General features: G+C 37.9%; 2 protein-coding genes across 8 annotated transcripts in view; both read left to right on the top strand.

Annotated features, from left to right (window-relative positions):
* LOC113153519 overlaps positions 1–19,535 on the top strand; it is a 67,435-nt gene that overhangs the window by 22,122 nt on the left and 25,778 nt on the right. The window lies entirely within an intron of this gene.
* Positions 1–19,535, top strand: part of LOC113153521 (H-2 class I histocompatibility antigen, L-D alpha chain-like) — a 37,648-nt gene that overhangs the window by 10,911 nt on the left and 7,202 nt on the right. The window contains exons 1-7 of one of the 5 annotated variants that reach the window (XM_026347193.1): positions 1,289–1,438; positions 1,952–2,224; positions 3,177–3,467; positions 3,575–3,859; positions 8,493–8,624; positions 8,922–8,972; positions 9,143–9,168. The exons of 1 other annotated variant lie outside the window; for it this stretch is intronic. In XM_026347193.1, coding sequence (XP_026202978.1) covers positions 1,384–1,438; positions 1,952–2,224; positions 3,177–3,467; positions 3,575–3,859; positions 8,493–8,624; positions 8,922–8,972; positions 9,143–9,153 — 1,098 coding nt within the window. In that variant the 5' untranslated portion in view covers positions 1,289–1,383 and the 3' untranslated portion in view covers positions 9,154–9,168. Of the gene's footprint in view, positions 1–1,288; positions 1,439–1,951; positions 2,225–3,176; positions 3,468–3,574; positions 3,860–4,929; positions 5,060–5,333; positions 5,370–5,504; positions 6,017–8,492; positions 8,625–8,921; positions 8,973–9,142; positions 9,169–19,535 lie in introns of those variants that run through there. 3 more of the 5 variants (XM_026347196.1, XM_026347194.1, XM_026347195.1) reach the window with 3 other exon arrangements.

Here is a 19,535-nt window from a genome sequence, read left to right as displayed (position 1 = left end):
CCCAGGTATTTGTACTCGGACACGACCTCCACCTCCTCTCCCTGTATAGAGAGAGGGATGACAGGACTCCCAGATTTCCTGAAGTCCATCACCAGCTCCTTTGTTTTACTGATGTTGAGTTGCAGATGGTTGAGTCCACACCAGTCCACAAAACTGTCCACCACTCCACGGTACTCTGTAACATCTCCACCCTGAATACATCCTAAAACTGCAGAGTCATCAGAGAACTTCTGAAGATGACAGGACTCTTAGTTGTACCTGAAGTCTGAGGTGTACAGGGTGAAGAGGAATGGAGACAGAACTGTCCCCTGTGGAGCACCTGTGCTACAGACCACAGTGTCAGACACAGTTCTGCAGGCGGACGTACTGTGGGCGGTTAGTGAGGTAGTCCATGATCCAGGAAATCAGGGGAGTGTTGACCTGCATGTTTTTTAATTTCTCTCCTAGCAGTGCAGGCCGGATGGTGTTGAATGCACTGGAGAAATCAAAGAACATGATCCTCACTGAGCCCCCAGGCTTGTCCAGGTGGGTGTAGGTGCGATGGTTCAGATGTATGATGGCGTCATCCACTCCAATATGGGGTTGATAAGCAAACTGGAGGGGGTCAAGTGAGGGTTTGACCAGAGGTCGAAGGGACTCCAGGATCAGACTCTCAAAAGCCTTCATAATGTATGATATCAGCCTCCACTACAGTACATCCGCGTGTTGTCTTCTTTCTGATCTCCTCTGGAATGTTTAAAATCCAGGAGAAAGTTTGACCTTTGCGTCCGCCGTCCTCAATAAGATCAGCTGATGTGAACAAAGGAGCTGGCTCCATGGTGATGGCGCTGCTGTTGCACTCCGGTCTTTCAGATGAGTGAAAGTATGAATCCAAGGGTTAAAACGGAGATAAAAACTCTCTCTAACAACATGATCTGAGAGGGTATAACTTACCTACACAAAACTAATAAAAATAATAAGATAAAATACAGAAAAGACATTACATCATGAGAACAACATAATCGGCTCACTGTGCACACTTAACACTTTTTATGTTAAGTGCTGTGGTCTGTCCAACAGCCAAAGCACGCAAAGTTGGTGCAGCTAAAGCACTGTGATTTATTTTATGTTAATTAACACAGAAAACCGTTAATTGTACTATTTAACACAACCTGGAATCTCATTTCTGTATTATAGAGGATTTGTCAAGTATACTGTAGATGTCAATGATAAAATATACATAAAAGGTACTGCTCTAATTTACGAGCAGCACCTGAATCAGTCAGGGTACAATCAGGAAGCAGAAAGCGTTTTTTCAGCGCCTCAGACACGGGACACATTCAGCTGTTAATCATCAGATAAATCGTTGTTTTCCTAATTAAAAATCGCTGCTTTGTGTTGAAAATGTTCACTATCGCCGTTTTGCTCCTTCTGAGCACCGGGCTGACGGTAAACAGCGGTAAGAGGAGTTTACTGTCACGTTAATGTGGATTCAGCCAAAATCGAAAGTAAAACTTTAAACAGTAAAACAGTTTGTGTCTTAGTTTTTCTTTTAGTTATTGTTGTTTGATTTTAGAAATACATTACTTATTGTATGTTGTTTATGATGTTTTTTTGCATCATGTATGTTTAGGTTAAAAACCATAGATTATTAATTGGGCCGACTACAAAATACATGAATGCATTAATTGATTTATGTTATTTATTACGTTTGAGGAACTATCCACCATTTTGAATTTAAAATACAAAAGACATAATTTCCAGAGCTTAATCCAGTGTTCACGATTGTTTGTTTGGCCAAGTCTCAGCCTCCATTAGCTCATAGTGTCTCATAACTTCAGTATTTTGAACTTTCTGTAATTGCTTATTGACTAAAATCCTAAACGTGGAAAAAAAAACAATAAATCAGATCTGATGATTTCACCTACCTTCTCTAATACGTGTGTTCCTTTTCTACCTGTGTGACTTTCAGAGATCCACTCCCTTAGATACATCTACACAGCCTTCTCCAAACCTCCCAGACTTGAGGGTCTCCATGAGTTCACAGCCATGGGTCTGCTGGATAACAGGATGATCGACTACTTTGACAGTGACCACCAAACGAAGGTTCCCAAACAGGACTGGATGAAGGAACGACTTCCTGATGATTACTGGGAAAAAGGAACTCAGTCCCGCAAGAGCAAGCAGCAGTGGTTCAAAGTCAACATCGAAATCCTGATGAAACGAATGAGACAAAATGACACAAGTAAGACTGATGAACGACTGACTCACATTTTAATTATCAGTAATAGTTAACTTGTAAAACTACGAAACCTGAAACAATAAATTACTTAATAGAAAATTAATAGTTTTAAACCAGTGGACTTGTTAAATTTACTAAAAACCTTTATAAACAAAGACAAATAGCATGTTTGATGTTTTTTTTTTTGTTTTGTTTTTTGCATCATGTGTTCATGGCCTGAATTTCAGTGCAGGATTGTTGGTTGTGCACATAATTTTAATAATTCCTGCAAATGTAACTCTTATATTACGAAAAATTCTCTCACACACACACACTTACGGCAAATTTAAATAATCACATCACTTGCTTGACACTCTCTGGCTCCTCCCTACAAGCCTTCTCTGCTGTTATAACATCTCTCAGTATCCTAGTTTCAGGGACATGAACATGAAAGTATGTAAAAATAGCAACTGACTAAAATGTAACCAAGGATGAGGTCACCTATATAATAACTAATAAATAAATAAATAAACAAATTAATTTATTCACTAAATAATGGAGACTAAACCAAATTGATTAGTATTTCCTGCCTTTTAATATCATCAAAATACGTTCAATTCTATCATTTCATGACACTGAAGTAATCCTACATGCATTTATTTCCTCACGCCTTGACTATTGCAACAGTCTGTTCACCTGTCTCAGCCAGAAATCTATTAATCGACCAGATTGTTCAGAATTCAGCTGCAAGACTCTTAACTAGAAAAAGAAAGGACTGATGCAGTAGTTTTTGTGAGTCGTGTTTGTATTATTGTTTTGTGTGCAATGTGTCTCTCTTGTGAAGCACTTTGTAACATAATTCCCCCTATAGGATGTAGGAGGGAATCCCTCCTTTTTCATAAATTAAGCTAATATTAAAAAATATCTGAAAGGCTCTGTATGTGTGTGGTTGTTGTTCCACTTTCCTTCTCTTCAGACGTCCATGTTCTTCAGTGGATGCACGGCTGTGATGGAGAAACTCAGCCTGACAACACAGTGAAGTTTAAACGTGGTATAAACATGTACGCCTACGATGGGAACGACTTTCTGTCCTTCGATGACACCAACTCAGTCTGGGTCGCTGCAGTTCCTGCTGCAGAACCAACTAAGAGGAAGTGGGATGAGGTCCAGGTCCTGAAAGAGTACACCAAAGGTTACCTGGAGAACGAGTGCATGGATTGGTTGAACAAGTTCAAGAATTATGGAGAACAGCAGCTGAAACAGGCCTGTAAGTAACAGAGATGTTTCTGTGTTATATGTCATATGTGTTGTGACATTGGTCTGTAGTCTACTGCTGTGGACAACTATGAACTCACCTAACGATTCTCTGTCCAGCTCCACCTGAGGTGTTTGTGTTTGCCAAACAAACTAAGATAAAGACAAACATCATGCTGACGTGCCTGGCCACAGGTTTCTACCCAAAGGACATCACTATGAATATTAAAAGGAACGGCCGTGTTCTAACTGTAGAGGATGGACTGGTGTCCTCAGGTGTTCGACCAAATGATGACGACACCCACCAGATTAGAAAGAGTGTGGAGATTCTAAGGAGTGACTCATCTAAATACACCTGTCAGGTCATTCATAAGGCAACTGATGTAAATGTGGAGAAGGTTTGGGGTAAGAAACATTTTCATATTGTTTGACATCATCATCATATTTCAGAATTGTGATACCATGTTCAAAATCTGGGAACTTGTCAGGAACCAAATGTGATTCATTATAGAGAAAACTGAAAAATAACTATTTGTTGTTGAGTTTATTTTAAAGCTGTGTGTCAGTGAAATAACTTTATTCTCCATGAGAGATTTTACCTTTACTGATTAATTGATTGGAGGGTTTTATTCTGTCACAGTATTTAGATGTGATGGCACTGTTTATACCGGTACTTATTGATACCGGGCCACACATTATTACCGTTTTATTTATTATCTGATTCTGTTTTATTTTGGAAAAATTATCTCCTCCTCATCTGTCTATGACTCACTTGATGCCTCGGTCACATGTCTTTCCTACGTCCAATACCTTCTTAAAGGGGCCGCTCCGGTTTCTATGCGCAGGTTAAAAGAGCCAGTGAGGAGACAGAAGAAGAGCCTATGACTTCAAAGAAAAGAAAGCTGCATTTAACAGATAGTACCTGGAGTCCTACTGGAAATATAGTTTTAATGCGACAGGTTGTTTCCACACATCAAACCCGCTCTGTATAATATGCGGCGACCGGCTCTCTAATGAGGCAATGAAGCCTTTAAAACTGCTTCGCCACTTAATTTTGATCGGCAAAAATCTAATTTTGATCAAAAATACCAGTTTTTATGCCGGTCGTCATTTTATTTTGTTGGATTTATCCGTTACCCTTAAAGACCGGTATGTGAAAATACTGTCTGACATTAAACGGGTCTGTGGCACAAAAAAAGTTGGTGGATACTGGTTTAGAGTAAAAACAAGCAACAATTTAATTTTAGAAATGAGACATTTTGAAATTGCAAAAGGTAAGAACCGTTCTAGTTTTCTCTCAAACTACTATATCTAACTTTTTCCCACAGTCAAATGTGTCTTATCTGTTATTTTATATATTAAATCACCACATTATCATCACTTAACATTTATGTTTTCATATTATTATAAACTAACATCATAGTAAACAGAAGTGATGCTAAAAAAAACTAAAGTGGATGTTTTCTATATTTTAGATCATAAAATACATGATCCATCTGATGGCCCACCTGTTGTTGTGGCGTCAGCAGTGATTGTGTTGTTGCTGAATGTTGCTGGAGTGGTTGGATTGATGGTTTTCTTAAAAAGAAGGGTAAAAGAAAACAGGTAAATCAAATGCAGTCTAATACATGTCATGCAATACTAGTAACTTCTGGCACCTGTAGCACAGAGATACATATTATTTCCTCCTCTTTCTCCACTGAAACACATTTGTCTCTGTATGTTATTCATGACATTCATGCTAGTGACGTTGTAGGGATGATATGTTAAAATGCTAAACCTGTTGAAAGTGATTTTAAATTATTAATCGTGTTCTTAAAATACAGATTGTAGTCCTAAATATTTCCTCTGTGTTTCTTTATTCAATGATCCTTGATAGGTTCTTCAGTCACCGTCACTACCACAGACTATAAAGGTAAATGTACAGTGTTGTCTGAAATACATTTACAATATTTTGTTTTGTTCAATTATAACTGCAAGTATGCAGCAAGTGATGCTTTTTATATATACACATTTGTACATACATAAATAGGTGTTCTTTTCCTCACAGCGTCTGATAGTTCTCTTAGTGGAGACTCTGGTGTCTCTTTAGGTAAGTATCTTAGTTTGGTGATTAATTAAAAGATGCAGCAGGAGAAAGATAAAGGAAATGTCAGAGCTCACTTAAATAAGAAAACAGAATGTTTCACAGTAAAATGAATCATCTGCATCTGATAAAATGGAAACACTTCTTTCTACTTTGGTTTAATATTTTCTTCTTAGATGTTTCACTTGTCTTGTTACTTGTAAGTTAACTATTGTGTTTGATGTGTCGCTTTTTCATATCCTTTATGATGTGTAAAGACCTCCACAAGATTTTTAAAAACATTCTAATAAAGTTTAGTTACTTTTTACATTTTCTTTTAGCCCCAAACTGCTTATGTGAAATTAAAATTCTGTTGTAAATACAATTTCCATTTTTGTATAAATGCATATTAACATATTTTTATGGGGAAATCTGATCTGATAAAATAAGATATGCTCCTGTTATTGAGCAAGATTCTTCCCACTCAGTAATTTAATGATCAGATCAGGGATATGGGGATATTTTCTCTTAGACTAGATGTTTAGTTCTTTGCTAAAAGAAAGGTGGTTCACTTACTTTATTTTTACTGGTATCCAGTGCTGACACTGGATGTTACTTTTAATGCAGTGATTATTCATCATGAAATGCAGATACATAAATAAATATCAAATTATATTATGATGTGTGAAATATGATGCACTTTTTATTTCTATCTTTGGCAAAAAATTGTGTCCTCTTAATGTAATAGTTGTTAAAATATCTATAAAAATTCAAGTACTCAGATCATACTGGACTTTGTCAGTATATTGTATTGATTGTTTAAGACAGTACTAAACAGTCTGAAACGCTAAAATTACCTCAAATCATTAATTAGGTATAATACTGTATAATGGTACCAACAAAGAATGACAGTTGATATTTTTGACTTGTTGTATTTTTTACTTATTGTGCAGACAACCTTCTTTCTTGGTGTTTCATTAGTTAACATGGTCTCTTTCAGTGTGATGTTTTTTTAACAGAAAAACTACACATAAATAAATAAAAATAAAAAAATCTTTGTGAAATTGTTCTTGATATGAAGCTGTATTTGAGGGCAGAGCTGATCATCTGGATCAGGTGGGTTCACAGGCTACATAGCTGTTTAGGCTTTTTTTGCACATTATTACATTTAATATTTTGAACAGAAATCCATCTATAGACATTAGGAGGAAGTAACAGTAATGATGTGTTCAATTTGGGAAAGAGCAGAAGATGGCATGAAGTTATTCAGTCTTCAAAAATATGATATTTATATAATATACATGTTCACATTTGAGAAACTAACCAGCAAACATTTGGTATCATTACTGAAGTATCAATACATTATTAAAACTTGGCTAACGTTAATGAATAAATGTACATTAAGCTACAAATTAAGTGAACAGAAATTTAAAAGTGGTAATGTTTGTTTTTTCCAAATGTAAAGTAAATAATTATATAACTTCATGCAGCACAAATAAGTTCTGTAGCTCTATGTTCTTAATAACCAGCATCACCCAAACGCACCATGCAGCATCAGAATGTACATATGAGAAACAAGAAGGAAACCACCAGACTTAGTTTTATAACTGTACACTTTAACTTGTGTATAAAATGGGTTTCGTTGCACTTCTGATCCTGTTTGGGACTCGTCTGTCAGTGAACAGCAGTAAGTTACAAGTTTTCATCACATATTTAAGTGAGTTATCTGAAACATAGTACATGTCAAATTTCTGTGAAAATTCTGAACTAAAGGAGGAAGATGCAGCCACAGAACACGTCTTGGTAAAATAGTTTTGCAAAAGTAAAACGTGTCTTTGTACTTTGTAATAAATGTTATTCATCATAGATTTGATTGTGTAAATTAATAAAATTTCCAGAGCATGAACTGCAAAGTGTCCAACTTTTACTTCACATGGAACAAAGCTCATCTCACATTTACAGTGATTTCATTTGTTTTTTTCTCTTTTATTCTTTAAAGTCTTAATGCTTTAGGCAAAGTACTTTGAAATTATTTTGAGCCAATGGATAATGTAATCCTATGACACAAGTAAGACTGATGAACGACTGACTCACATTTTAATCATCAGTAATAGTTAACTTATAAAACTACAAAGCAACATTAATTAATAAAATAACATTACTTACCTAAAATAAAATAAAAACTGTATGTTTGATTATAATAGTTGGTTTATTATACAGAGAAAACCAGTTGTGATAAATACATTTAAATAAATTTTTCAAAGGCTGTGTGTGTGCGTGTGTGTGTGTGTGTTGTTTCACTTTCCTTCTCTTCAGACCTTCTTGTTCTTCAGTGGATGACCGGCTGTGTTCTGAAGAATTATTGAACAATGTTCAAAATCTGGGAACTATGGGAATTGTAGAGAAAACTGAAAAGTGTTAAATTAACTGTTTGTTGTTGAGTTCATTTTAAAACTGTGTGTCGGTGAAATAACTTTATTCTCCATAAGAGATTTTACCTTCACTGATTAATTGATTTGAGGGTTTTATTCTTTATGTCACAGTATACACAAAAATTATCTCCTCCTCATCTGCCTATGACTCACTTGATGCCTCGGTCACACGTCTTACCAACATCCTCTACCTTCTTAAAGGGGCCGCTCCGGCCAGTAACACATGATACATTACAACTAAACTGAAACCCACAAAATGACAAAATGAACAAAAAACAAACGTCTTTGAAAAGTTTCTTTTGAAACTGCAAAAGGTAAGAACCATAAGTAAGAACCGTGCTAGTTTTCTCTCAAACTACAATATCTAACTTTTTCCATGATCAAATGTGTCTCATCTGTTATTTTATATAATAAAATCCCCACATTATCATCACTTACAATTTATGTTTTTATATTATTATACACTAACATCATAGTAAACAGAAATGATGCTGAATGTAAAATAAACAAAAAACTAAAGTGAATGTTTTCTGTCTTTTAGATCGTAAAATACCTGATGTTCAATCTGATGACCCACCTGTTGTTGTTGTGGCAGCAGGAGTGTTTGTGGTGTTGCTGATTGTTGCTGGAGCGGTTGGAGTGGTGGTTTTCTTAAAAAGAAAATCCAAGAATGGTATGTGCAATATATATACTCATGCTAGTATATCAGGTAAAACAAATGCAGTCTAATACATGTCATGCAGTACTAGTAACTTCTGGCACCTGTAGTACAGAGATACATATTATTTCCTCCTCTTCCTCCACTGAAACACATTTTTCTCTGTATGGTATTCATGACATTCATGCTCGTGATGTAGTAGAGATGATATGTTAACATGCTAATCATGCTGAAAGTGATTTTAAATCATTAATTATGTTCTTTAAATGCAGATTGTAGTCCTAAATATTTCCTCTGTGTTTCTTTATTCAGCGACATCCATGATCCTTTTTTCAATCCCTGTCACTTCCACAGACTATAAAGGTAAATGTTCAGTGTTGTCTCAAATACATTTACTATTTATTGAAAATCATTCTAGTATATTTTGTTTTGGTCAATTATAACTGCAAGTATGTAGTAAGTGTCTGCACCGATGCTTTTTATATATACATTTGTACATACATTTATATAAATAGATGTTCTTTTCCTCACAGGATCTGATTGATTTCTCAGCAATGGATCAGACTCCAGTAAGTATCTTAGTTTGGTGACTAATTAAAAGATGCAGCAGGAGACAGCTACAGGAAATGTCAGAGCTCACTCAAATAGGAAAACTAAACATTTCATAGTAAAATGAATCATCTGCATCTGATGAAATGAAAACACTTCTTTCTTCTTTGGTTTAATGTTTTCTTCTTAGATGTTTCACTTGTCTTGTTACTTTTAAGTTGGACCAAAGCACTGTGTTCGATGTGTCGTGTTTTCATATCCTTTATTCACGCCACTCCTGAAACTTTCTAATGAAATATAGTTTTTGCTTTTTTAAATTTTCTTTTAGCTTATCAGTCAATCAGAGTAAGTCAGTCTAATTTGATTATGTCAACTCTTATACAATCCTAGACTAGCTGTTTAGTTCTTTGCTAAGAGAAAGTTGTTTCACTTACTTTATTTTTACTGCTAACCAGTGCTGAACACTACATGTTCCTTTTAATACAGTATTATTAGTATAATTATTCATCGTGAAATGCAGATGCACAAATCTGCAAATGTTTTTATCTGTGTGATTGTGTCCACAGTACTTCTTTTTGTTTTTATGTTATTGAGAAATATCAAATTATATTATGATGTGACATATGATGCACTTTTTTTTCTATCTTTGGCTAAAAATGTTGTCCTCTTAATGTAATAGTTGTTAAAATATCTAAAAATTCAAATACTCAGCTAGCAGTTAGCTCAAATCATTGATACGGTATATATATAATAATGTATAATGGTGCCAACAAAGAATGACATTTAATGTTGATATTTTTGACTTGTTGTATTTTTTGCTTATGCAGACAACAAGATTCTTTGTTGGTGTTTCCTGTACAATTGTACATATTGTTGTTGTTTCACATGTTTTTTTTAACAGAAAAACTACACATAAATAAAAATAAATAATAGTAAATCTTTGTGAAATTGTTCTTGAAATGAAGCTGTATTTGATGAGCTAGGAGCAGGAATTTACTTATATTGATTTAAACTGCCACTGGTGGAGACCAGAACTGATGGGTTCATGTGGGTTCATAGGCTAGATAGCTGTTATATATATATATAATATACATTTAATGTCCATTTAATATTTTGAAAATCTCAAAGTCACAAAAACGCTGCATTTTTATGCAGCTTAAACAAATTCTGTAGCTCTATGTTCTTAATAATGAGCATCACCCAAACGCACCATGCAGCATCAGCATATCACAGTAAGGAAACCAGCAGACTTAGTTTTATAACTGTATAACTTTGTTCACTTGTGTATAAAATGGGTTTCATTGCACTTCTGATCCTGTTTGGGACTCGTCTGTCAGTGAACAGCGGTAGGTTACAAGTTTTCATGACATATTTAAGTGAGTTATCTGAAACATAGTACATTTAAAATATCTGAACAGTCTAAACTAAAGGAGGAAGATGCAGCCACAGAACACGTCTTGGTAGGAAAACAATGTTTTGCAAAAATAAAACATGTCTTTGTACTTTGTACTAAAAGTTATTAATCATAGATTTGATTGTGTAAATTTTATTTAATTTCCAGAGCATGAAAAGTTATAAATAAATGTGTTAAAAAAGTTATTCATTATATATTTGGAAATTAAATTTAATTTACACAGAGCATGAACCACAAAGTGTCCAGTTTTAATTCACATGGAACAAAGCTCATCTCACATTTACAGTGATTGGATTTGTTGGTTTCTCTTTTATTCTGTAAAGTCTGAATGCGTCTATGTAAAGTATTTTAAAATTATTTTGGGCCTATGAATAAAAATTTTATTCTATGCGTTTCATCCAGTGTTTGACAAACTCTTAAAGTTCAGTTTACATTTTAAGCATCTTAACAGCTTCATTTCAGATCTATTGTCAGTCTGCAGAGGAAAAAATTTTGACAGCTCTGTCATTAAGGATAGAACTGGAAATGTACTGTTAGTTTAACAACTTGAAAACCTCTCATTGAACCAAAGTCAGTTTATTATTAGAGTGCCTCGATGTACAGAGGAAGGCTTGATCCACTATATCTACTGTAGATTCCTGTGACTTATGTCATCGCTGCTGTTTGTTGTGTAAAGGTGGAAGTTTACAGAAAATAAATTCTAGTGGCCCTGAGAGCTCAACACACTGCAACTTAACAAAACACATGTAAATAGACGAAACAACCAAATGAATAAAAAGGCATCACTAAGTTAATAAAGGTGCAGAGTTAGAAGAAAACACAGTAAAAACCCAGAACACAGCCAAGAACAAGATGAGCTGCAAACAGCACAGACGACATCAGTAGAGAGAAAATCAGGATCCGGTCCCGGCTTTCAGAGTCATGTTACCAGATTCAGTTCTTTCAAAGAACCCGACAGTAAACAAACCAACAGGTTGTTAAATTTAGGGTCAGACTCCATAGACGGAGACAACTGGAGACAGAACTGAGTCAGAATTTGTTTTATTAACAATTAAATGATGCAGCTGGTTTATCTTTAATCCTGCGAGACGATTACCAGATGGGAATGACGTCAGGTGGATTAGGACGGCGAGACCGAGTCAGTGCGGGAGGGGTCGTGGGGACGGTGGACACTGAGCTTTGTGACAGGAACTTTGGAAAAACAGTCTGGGGAGAGATCGAAGTTAGCACAAGCACAAAATACAGGTGAACCCAGAACAAAGCAGCCGCCTCCAGAACCATAAACACTACAGGCAGGTCAGGGTTCCGGTCAGGGGTCGTGTGGTGAGACTTGACAGGAAGAAACGTGAGGAGTTGATTCAAAGTCCAGTGATAATCCAGGTCACTATGTAAGAGGTTCCGACAGAGAAATGCAGCAGACAAAGAAGAAGTCAAGACACAATCCAGGTCAAACACTAGAAAACAGGTTCACAGAGTCAGAGCAGGTAAGAGAACAGATCAGAGGAATCACTCACGGTACCGAGGGGAGTGGGTAGAAGGCAGGTTCACGTCAGGCAGGTAACATATAGTGCGAGTGGAAGGCGAGGAAGGCAAACGGATCTGCTTATAAAGGGAGCGAGTCGCTCAGGTGTAGTCAATAGGTAATCAAGGTGGTGAGAGGAGGAAACAGGAAGCTGAACAAATAACCAAATAAGGGCATGAGGGACAGACCAGCAGGAAGAGCTGGGACCGTGACACAGGTACAATCAGGAGCATAGTCACGGGGACTGGCTCCATCATCCTGGGCCCAATAACTGACAGTAATGTTTAACATCTGTCACTCTGCCTTCATGTGTCAAAGTGATGTCATCTTCACTGACTCTGAGAACAATATGAACTCCACAAGAGTCTAACAAGACTTTGTCCCAGTCATCTAAAATCCACCGTGCACGTTGGTCCACATCAACCTTTCTTCTGATTTACCAAACTTAGCAGGGTTTTTTCTTGGAAACTCTCTCCACAAGACCAGACGACCAGATGTTTCTATACAAACTGTAATTATTAAACGTGTGTTTTTGTTCTTGTCACTTGTGACTGACTCTCTGTGAGTTCTGCATCATCTAGTTATTAATTTGGATGTGGATGCACGGCTGTGATGGAGAAACTCAGCCTGACAACACACTGAAGTTTAAATGTGGTCCTTCGATGACGCCAACTCAGTCTGGGTCGCCCCGATAACTGCTGCAGAACCAACCAAGAGGAAGTGGGATGAGGTCCAGATCCTGAAAGAGTACACCAAAGGTTACCTGGAGAACGAGTGCATGGATTGGTTGAACAAGTTCAAGGAATATGGGAAAGTAAACAGCTTTTTGTATGACTGAAGAACATTTTTATAAAGTAAAGATATTCTCTGTCCTATAAACCAATAATGATCATTCTCAGAGTGGTTTCTATGAGTAGTTAAGTTACTGAGTTAAACTTGTAACAAAGAATTTCAGGAATTTGCATTTGCATTAGCTCATGGTGAACAGGACAGACTAATTAATATTCTTACAATAAGATGCCAATAATAAACATTCAAAACTATGCAAAGTATCATAGATAAAAGATCATCTACTGTAAAACAACACAGGGCACCAACAACTGAGCTGCTCAAGCTGGAAAATGTATCCTCATAGACTTATATTGTAATTTAGATGTTATCTCTTAACAAAGGTCATTTGTACCTGTATACACTGCTGATGTCCTCGGACATCTCCTCCCAGAACTCAGTGTGAACCTGCTCTCATCTGTGAAGATGGAGGACCTGCCAACTGTGGTGTTTTCTGGAGAATGGACAGGTGGTTCTGGATAAAGTTGGACCTCATGCTGCCCCCACAGAGTTCATATGAGACAGTTTGTTTGAGGTCATTTTGTAAAACTCCTAAGGAGAGAGAATTTGTGTTTGGCCCCCTCTTGTGAGACCATTCTGTTTTTGGGGGTTGTTTTGCTTTTACATGCTGTATGAATCAGTTTTCTCATCAAAGCAGGTAAAACTGATTCATACAGCTGGATATATGACAGCTGTATAGATTTAACATGTGGCCACAGTGTAGTGTTGGAAAACAGTGATCACCTGTTTAATTTAGGTAACATCAAACATGTCACACATTCAAACCAGCCCAGCAGAGTTTAAGGTTGCAGATTAATTTTCACCAACAGTAACAGCTGAATGTCCTGAATTAGAAACAGCAGCTGACTGAACCACCGACCATCACAACAGCAGTGAGAAGCAAAGAAGAGAAAGAGAAAGAGTCATGAACTGACCAGCTCCTTTTAATGTAAAGTTTTCTGACTTGGCTTCAAGTTTAAAATGTCTCCAGCTGCACTTTTCATCCTGCTTGGTTCTTTCCTGTTGGTGAACAGCGGTAAGTTACAAGTGTATAAAGTGTATTCATATAAATATGAACATAAAAATATTTATTTTGGTCTGCTAGTAATCTGATAAATATATGTAATGAACTAATTCAAAGATTGATCAGTTGATTAATTTAACATGAAATTAATTTATGGGTCATTCCAGCCTTGATTTGTTTCTCACGTGTGGTCATAATTGCCTCAATTAATGGCACAGTAATCACACATTGAATTACACAGTGTGAAACAAGAGAATCAACTCAACACAAAATAGTCATAAAGAGGTGCAAAGATCCAAAAATACGTTAAACTACGCAGCCACACACAATATCAACATGAAAAGTGACGCGTCTAAATATTCAATCTGTGGTGTGAATAATGTTCACACCACACGTTTGATGAAACTACTAAAACTGGGTTAAGAACTGTGCAATAAGAGAAGGTCATGTGGTCTGATGAGTCCACATTTACCCTGTTCCAGAGTGATGGGAGCATCAGGGTAAGAAGAGAGGAGGGTGAATTGAGGCACCCATCATGTCTAGGGCCTACTGTTCAAGCCAGTGGGGGCAGTGCTATGATCTGGGGTTGCCGCAGTTGGTCAGTAACCCCAGATCTGACTGAGGTTCAGCAACGTTTTGGGTCTAAAGAATGAGGTCAGCTGACTACCTGAATATACTGAAGGACCATGTTTTTCCATCAGTGGTTTTGTTCTTTCCTCATGACTCGGACATATCCCAAGATGACAATTCCAGGATTCACAGGGCTCAAACTGTGAAAGAGTGGTTCAGGAGGCAGGACTCATAATTTTCACACATGGATGGTTCCTTCACAGAGTCCAGACCTGAACCCCACTGAGAATCTTTTCTTTCATTCAGCATCCTCGCTGCAGGAAAGAGGCTGTGTGGTGGTTCTCGTGCTTATGGACCTTTAACCTCTACCTGAGGGCAGCAGGTGGATCGTCGGACACTGGATGATGTGCACTTGCTGCAGTGCCTGCTGTACAAACTCAGTGCAGCCAGTAAACCACACTTAGAACCCATAAGTCAATAACCTGGCAATGACCCAATGGCAGAAGTTCACCGTGAGCTGTTGAGGGAATTTAGCACTCCCCAGTTTCCTCAAATAAAAAAGATGGGTTCTCCATCATAGAACACATCTGGGCCTCTGAGTGCATGTACTGCTGATTATAGTCACTTAAAGTGTCATTAAATAAAACTCTTTACTCTTTTATATGAAATATGTGTTCCTTTTCTACCTGTGTGACTTTCAGAGATCCACTCCCTTAGATACATCTACACAGCCTTCTCCAAACCTCTCGGACTCGAGGGTCTCCATGAGTTCACAGCCATGGGTCTGCTGGATAACAGGATGATCGACTACTTTGACAGTGACCACCCAGTGAAAGTTCCCAAACAGGACTGGATGAAGGAACGACTTCGTGATTTTTACTGGGAGAAAGGAACTCAGTCCCGCAAGAGCAAGCAGCAGTGGTTCAAAGTCAACATCGACATCCTGATGAAACGAATGAGACAAAATGACACAAGTAAGACTGATGAACGACTGACTCACATTTTAATTATCAGTAATAGTTAAAAGTGTGTGTGTTTGGTTGTTGTTTCATTTTCCTTCTCTTCAGACGTCCATGTTCTTCAGTGGATGCACGGCTGTGATGGAGAAACTCAGCCTGACAACATACTGAAGTTTAAACGTGGTATGGACATGTACAGCTACGATGGGGAAGACTTCCTGTCCTTCGATGACACCAACTCAGTCTGGGTCGCCCCGACAACTGCTGCAGAACCAACTAAGAGGAAGTGGGATGAGGTCAAGGTCCTGAAAGAGTACACCAAAGGTTACCTGGAGAACGAGTGCATGGATTGGTTGAACAAGTTCAAGAATTATGGAGAACAGCAGCTGAAACAGGCCTGTAAGTAACAGAGATGTTTCTGTGCAGGAACTGATCCTTTATTACATTTTACTGTATTTTTGTAGAAATACTATAGTTTTAATGACTAAGTCTAGTTCACAGCCTGTATCTAAAACCTGAACCTGTCACACATGTTATGACATTGGTCTGTTGTCTACTGTTGTGGACACCATGAACTCACCTAACAATTCTCTGTCCAGCTCCACCTGAGGTGTTTCTGTTTGCCAAACAAACCAAGATTGAGACAAACATCATGCTGACGTGCCTGGCCACAGGTTTCTACCCAAAGGACATCACTATGAATATCAAAAGGAACGGCCGTGTTCTAAATAAAGAGGATGGACTGGAGTCCTCAGGTGTTCGACCAAATGATGACGACACCCACCAGATTAGAAAGAGTGTGGAGATTCTAAGGAGTGACTCGTCTGAATACACCTGTCAGATCATTCATAAGGCAACTGATGTAAATGTAGTGGAGGTTTGGGGTAAGAAACATTTTTATATTGTTTGACATCATCATCATCATATTTCAGAATTGTGATACCATGTTCAAAATCTGGGAACTTGTCATAAACCAAATGTGATTCATTATAGAGAAAACTGAAAAGTGTTAAATTAACTGTTTGTTGTTGAGTTCATTTTAAAGCTGAATTTTAAAGCAAACAGAAAGGATGCTGAATGAAAAATCAACCAAAAACTAATGTGACTGTTTTTTGTATTTCAGATCATAAACTTCCTGAACCATCTGGTAACACACTTGTTGCTGCTGTGTCAGCAGGAGTGATCGTGTTGTTGCTGTTGCTGATTGTTGCTGGAGTTTTGGTTTTCTTAAAAATAAGTCGTCATCCATCATGCACTCATACTCGTATATCAGGTACACACTCTTAATGAATCAATGTGTTAATGTTGTGTTTACATGGAGGTTCCAAGAAGTCATTCTTCAAACCAGGTAACAGTCATTTTCTTGTTTGCTATTCTTAGTTTTTTATTTAGATGTCACTCTGTTGTTTGATTCTGTTGACCACTCCAAACCTTTACAGTCTTTCATTTTATTACAGATGGATTCTTATTTTCTAATAGTTATAGCCATAGTTATATTTTACTATGAAATCAACTGAAACACAAGATGTCCCTACTCTCAGTGCTGAGAGGTTCACCAGTAGTTTCACTAAGGCTCTTGCTTAGCAAATGTCTGTACACAAGCTAGTAGTAAGTATTAGTGAGTAATAGTAAGTATTAGTAAGTATTACTGAGTAATAGTAAGTATTAGTAAGTATTAGTGAGTATTAGTGAGTAGTGTCTTGCATCACTTGCTAACATTTAATTTCAATATCACACATGAAGTTGATCATTTTTTATTCCAGTCATAACGTAAAGTAAAAAGATCATTTAAAATGTTTTTAAAATACAGATTGTAGTAAATTGTCCTCTGTCTGTCCGTCTGTGATTTTATAGATAAACCTCCAAGCAGTGATTCATCCGATGCCGGCACTCCATCGAGTCCCAGCACTCCATCCGGTGCCAGCACTCCATCCGGTGCCAGCACTCCATCCGGTGGCATCACTCCATCCGGTGCCGGCACTCCATCCGGTGCCATCGCTCCATCTAGGGCCATCGCTCCATCCGGTACCATCGCTCCATCTAGGGCCATCGCTCCATCCGGTGCCATCGCTCCATCTAGGGCCATCGCTCCATTCGGTGCCATCGCTCCATCTAGGGCCATCGCTCCATCCGGTGCCATCACTCCATCCGGTGCCACCGCTCCATCCGGTGCCACCACTCCATCCGGTGGCATCACTCCATCCAGTGCCAGCACTCAAGCCAGTGACCCCCCAAATAACAGCAGCAGTCAAGAGAAGGAAATAAAAGGTAAACTTAAGTGTTATGAATAGTAAATAAAGAATAAAAGATATAGAATCTAATGCTAAATGACTAAATATAAATGTGAACAATCTCTAAGACTGACACCAAGCATTTAAGAGTGGCACCACAGTCCATTAAATTCATACTACTGGACCAAACTGTTTTCCAACAGAGTTCAATCATTAGTTCACTGCATGTTACTTTATATTATATATTCAAGCACCTGCACAGATACTGTGTGTACATATATTTAAACCTACCTGAACAAATGTCATTCTCCTCACAGTGTCAAACGAGACTCTTGGCAGCAGTGACTCCGGGGTTGATTCTGGTGAGTAATTTACAAAAGACGTATGGACACAAGATAAGATGTGTAAAATAAAAAGCTGGAGTGATGTAAAACTATGTGGAAAAACAATGAATGGAGATCAGGCACTTTTGGTAGACCTCAAAAAACCTTAAAAAGTATCTGTGTGCACAGCTGGGACTGAGCACTGTTCACACCATATACATACAGAGAGGGAGAAGGAGGAAACATGCAAGGGAGAGAGAAGACACAGTATAAAGTATAAGTATAGTATAAGTATAAAGAATGGAAGGAAGGTGTGGAAATGAACTTTGAAGAACTGGTAGAGGGTCACATCACATCAGTACCCCCACCTCCTTCGACCTACAGCCGTTTGCATACAGGACGAACTGATCTACAGAGGATGTGGTAGTCACAGTCATCCACACTGCACTGTCCCACCTGGAGCAGGAGGTAAACTGTGTGCTGATGCTCTTTGTGGATAATAAATCTGCATTTAACACCGTTCTTCCCCACAAACTGGTGAATTAACTGATGGACCTGCGACTTGCACACTCCACCTGGTCTTGGATCAAGAGCTTCCTTTCTGAGGGTGCAGTCAGAGGGTGAGAGTGGAACCACACACCTCAGAGGTCCTTAGTCTCAGCACCGACTCCCAACAGGGCTGTGTGCTGAGCCCCCCGCTCTACACCCTGTACTGTACTTCTGCTCACCACAGTAACACCATCATCAAACTGCACAGAGGATCACCGGTGTCCGTCTCCTCCCTCTAGAAGAACTTCACAGTCTCGCTGCCACAAAAAAGCCCAGAACATTCTCAAGGACACTTCGCACCCTGGACACTCTCTCTTAGAACTGCTGCCATCAGGGAGAAGGTTCACGTCAATCAAAACTAAGACTGACTAATGTGTCCCCAAGAACCACATTAAACACTGTGAAGAACAGACTATAGAACAGAACTGGGACAGAATGCTAACTTGTGTAGGTGCAGGCAGTGTCTGCTTCATTTAAGCTGGAATCGTGCTCCAGGTTCTTTTGTTTACTTGATGTTTGTTTTGTTTTTTTATACTTATTTAAAATATTTATTCTGTTTTTATTTCCTATTATCTATATGATACAGACTGGACGGCACCTTAATCGCGTTGTACAATGTTGCAATGATAATAAACGTATATCTTTTATCTCTTTATCTCTCTAACACATCTTAATTTGTGCAGGCAAAGGTGCAGACAGTCGGGATGACAGTCCTTGTCCTCCTGGGGATCTGATGGAAGTCAAGGTGGAGGTCGAGGATCCGGAGGGAGAGGAGAAGGAGCATTTGCTAAACATTCAAAATGCTGCTAATGTAGCATGAAGAGTACAGTTCACCAGCAGAACAAAGGTCTGAGTAGGAAAAGAGGGAGTTAGGTTCAGCTTTCAAGAGTTTTAAAAGAAATTTAAATGGAACATAATATTCTAACAGACCTAAGTTCTTAAATATAAAAATAAGTG

Source organism: Anabas testudineus, chromosome 11 (genome assembly GCF_900324465.2).
Source record: "Anabas testudineus chromosome 11, fAnaTes1.2, whole genome shotgun sequence".
NCBI lineage: Eukaryota > Metazoa > Chordata > Actinopteri > Anabantiformes > Anabantidae > Anabas > Anabas testudineus.
The sequence above is the reverse complement of the archived record's forward strand: the minus strand, read 5'-3'. Positions and strand labels throughout refer to the sequence as shown.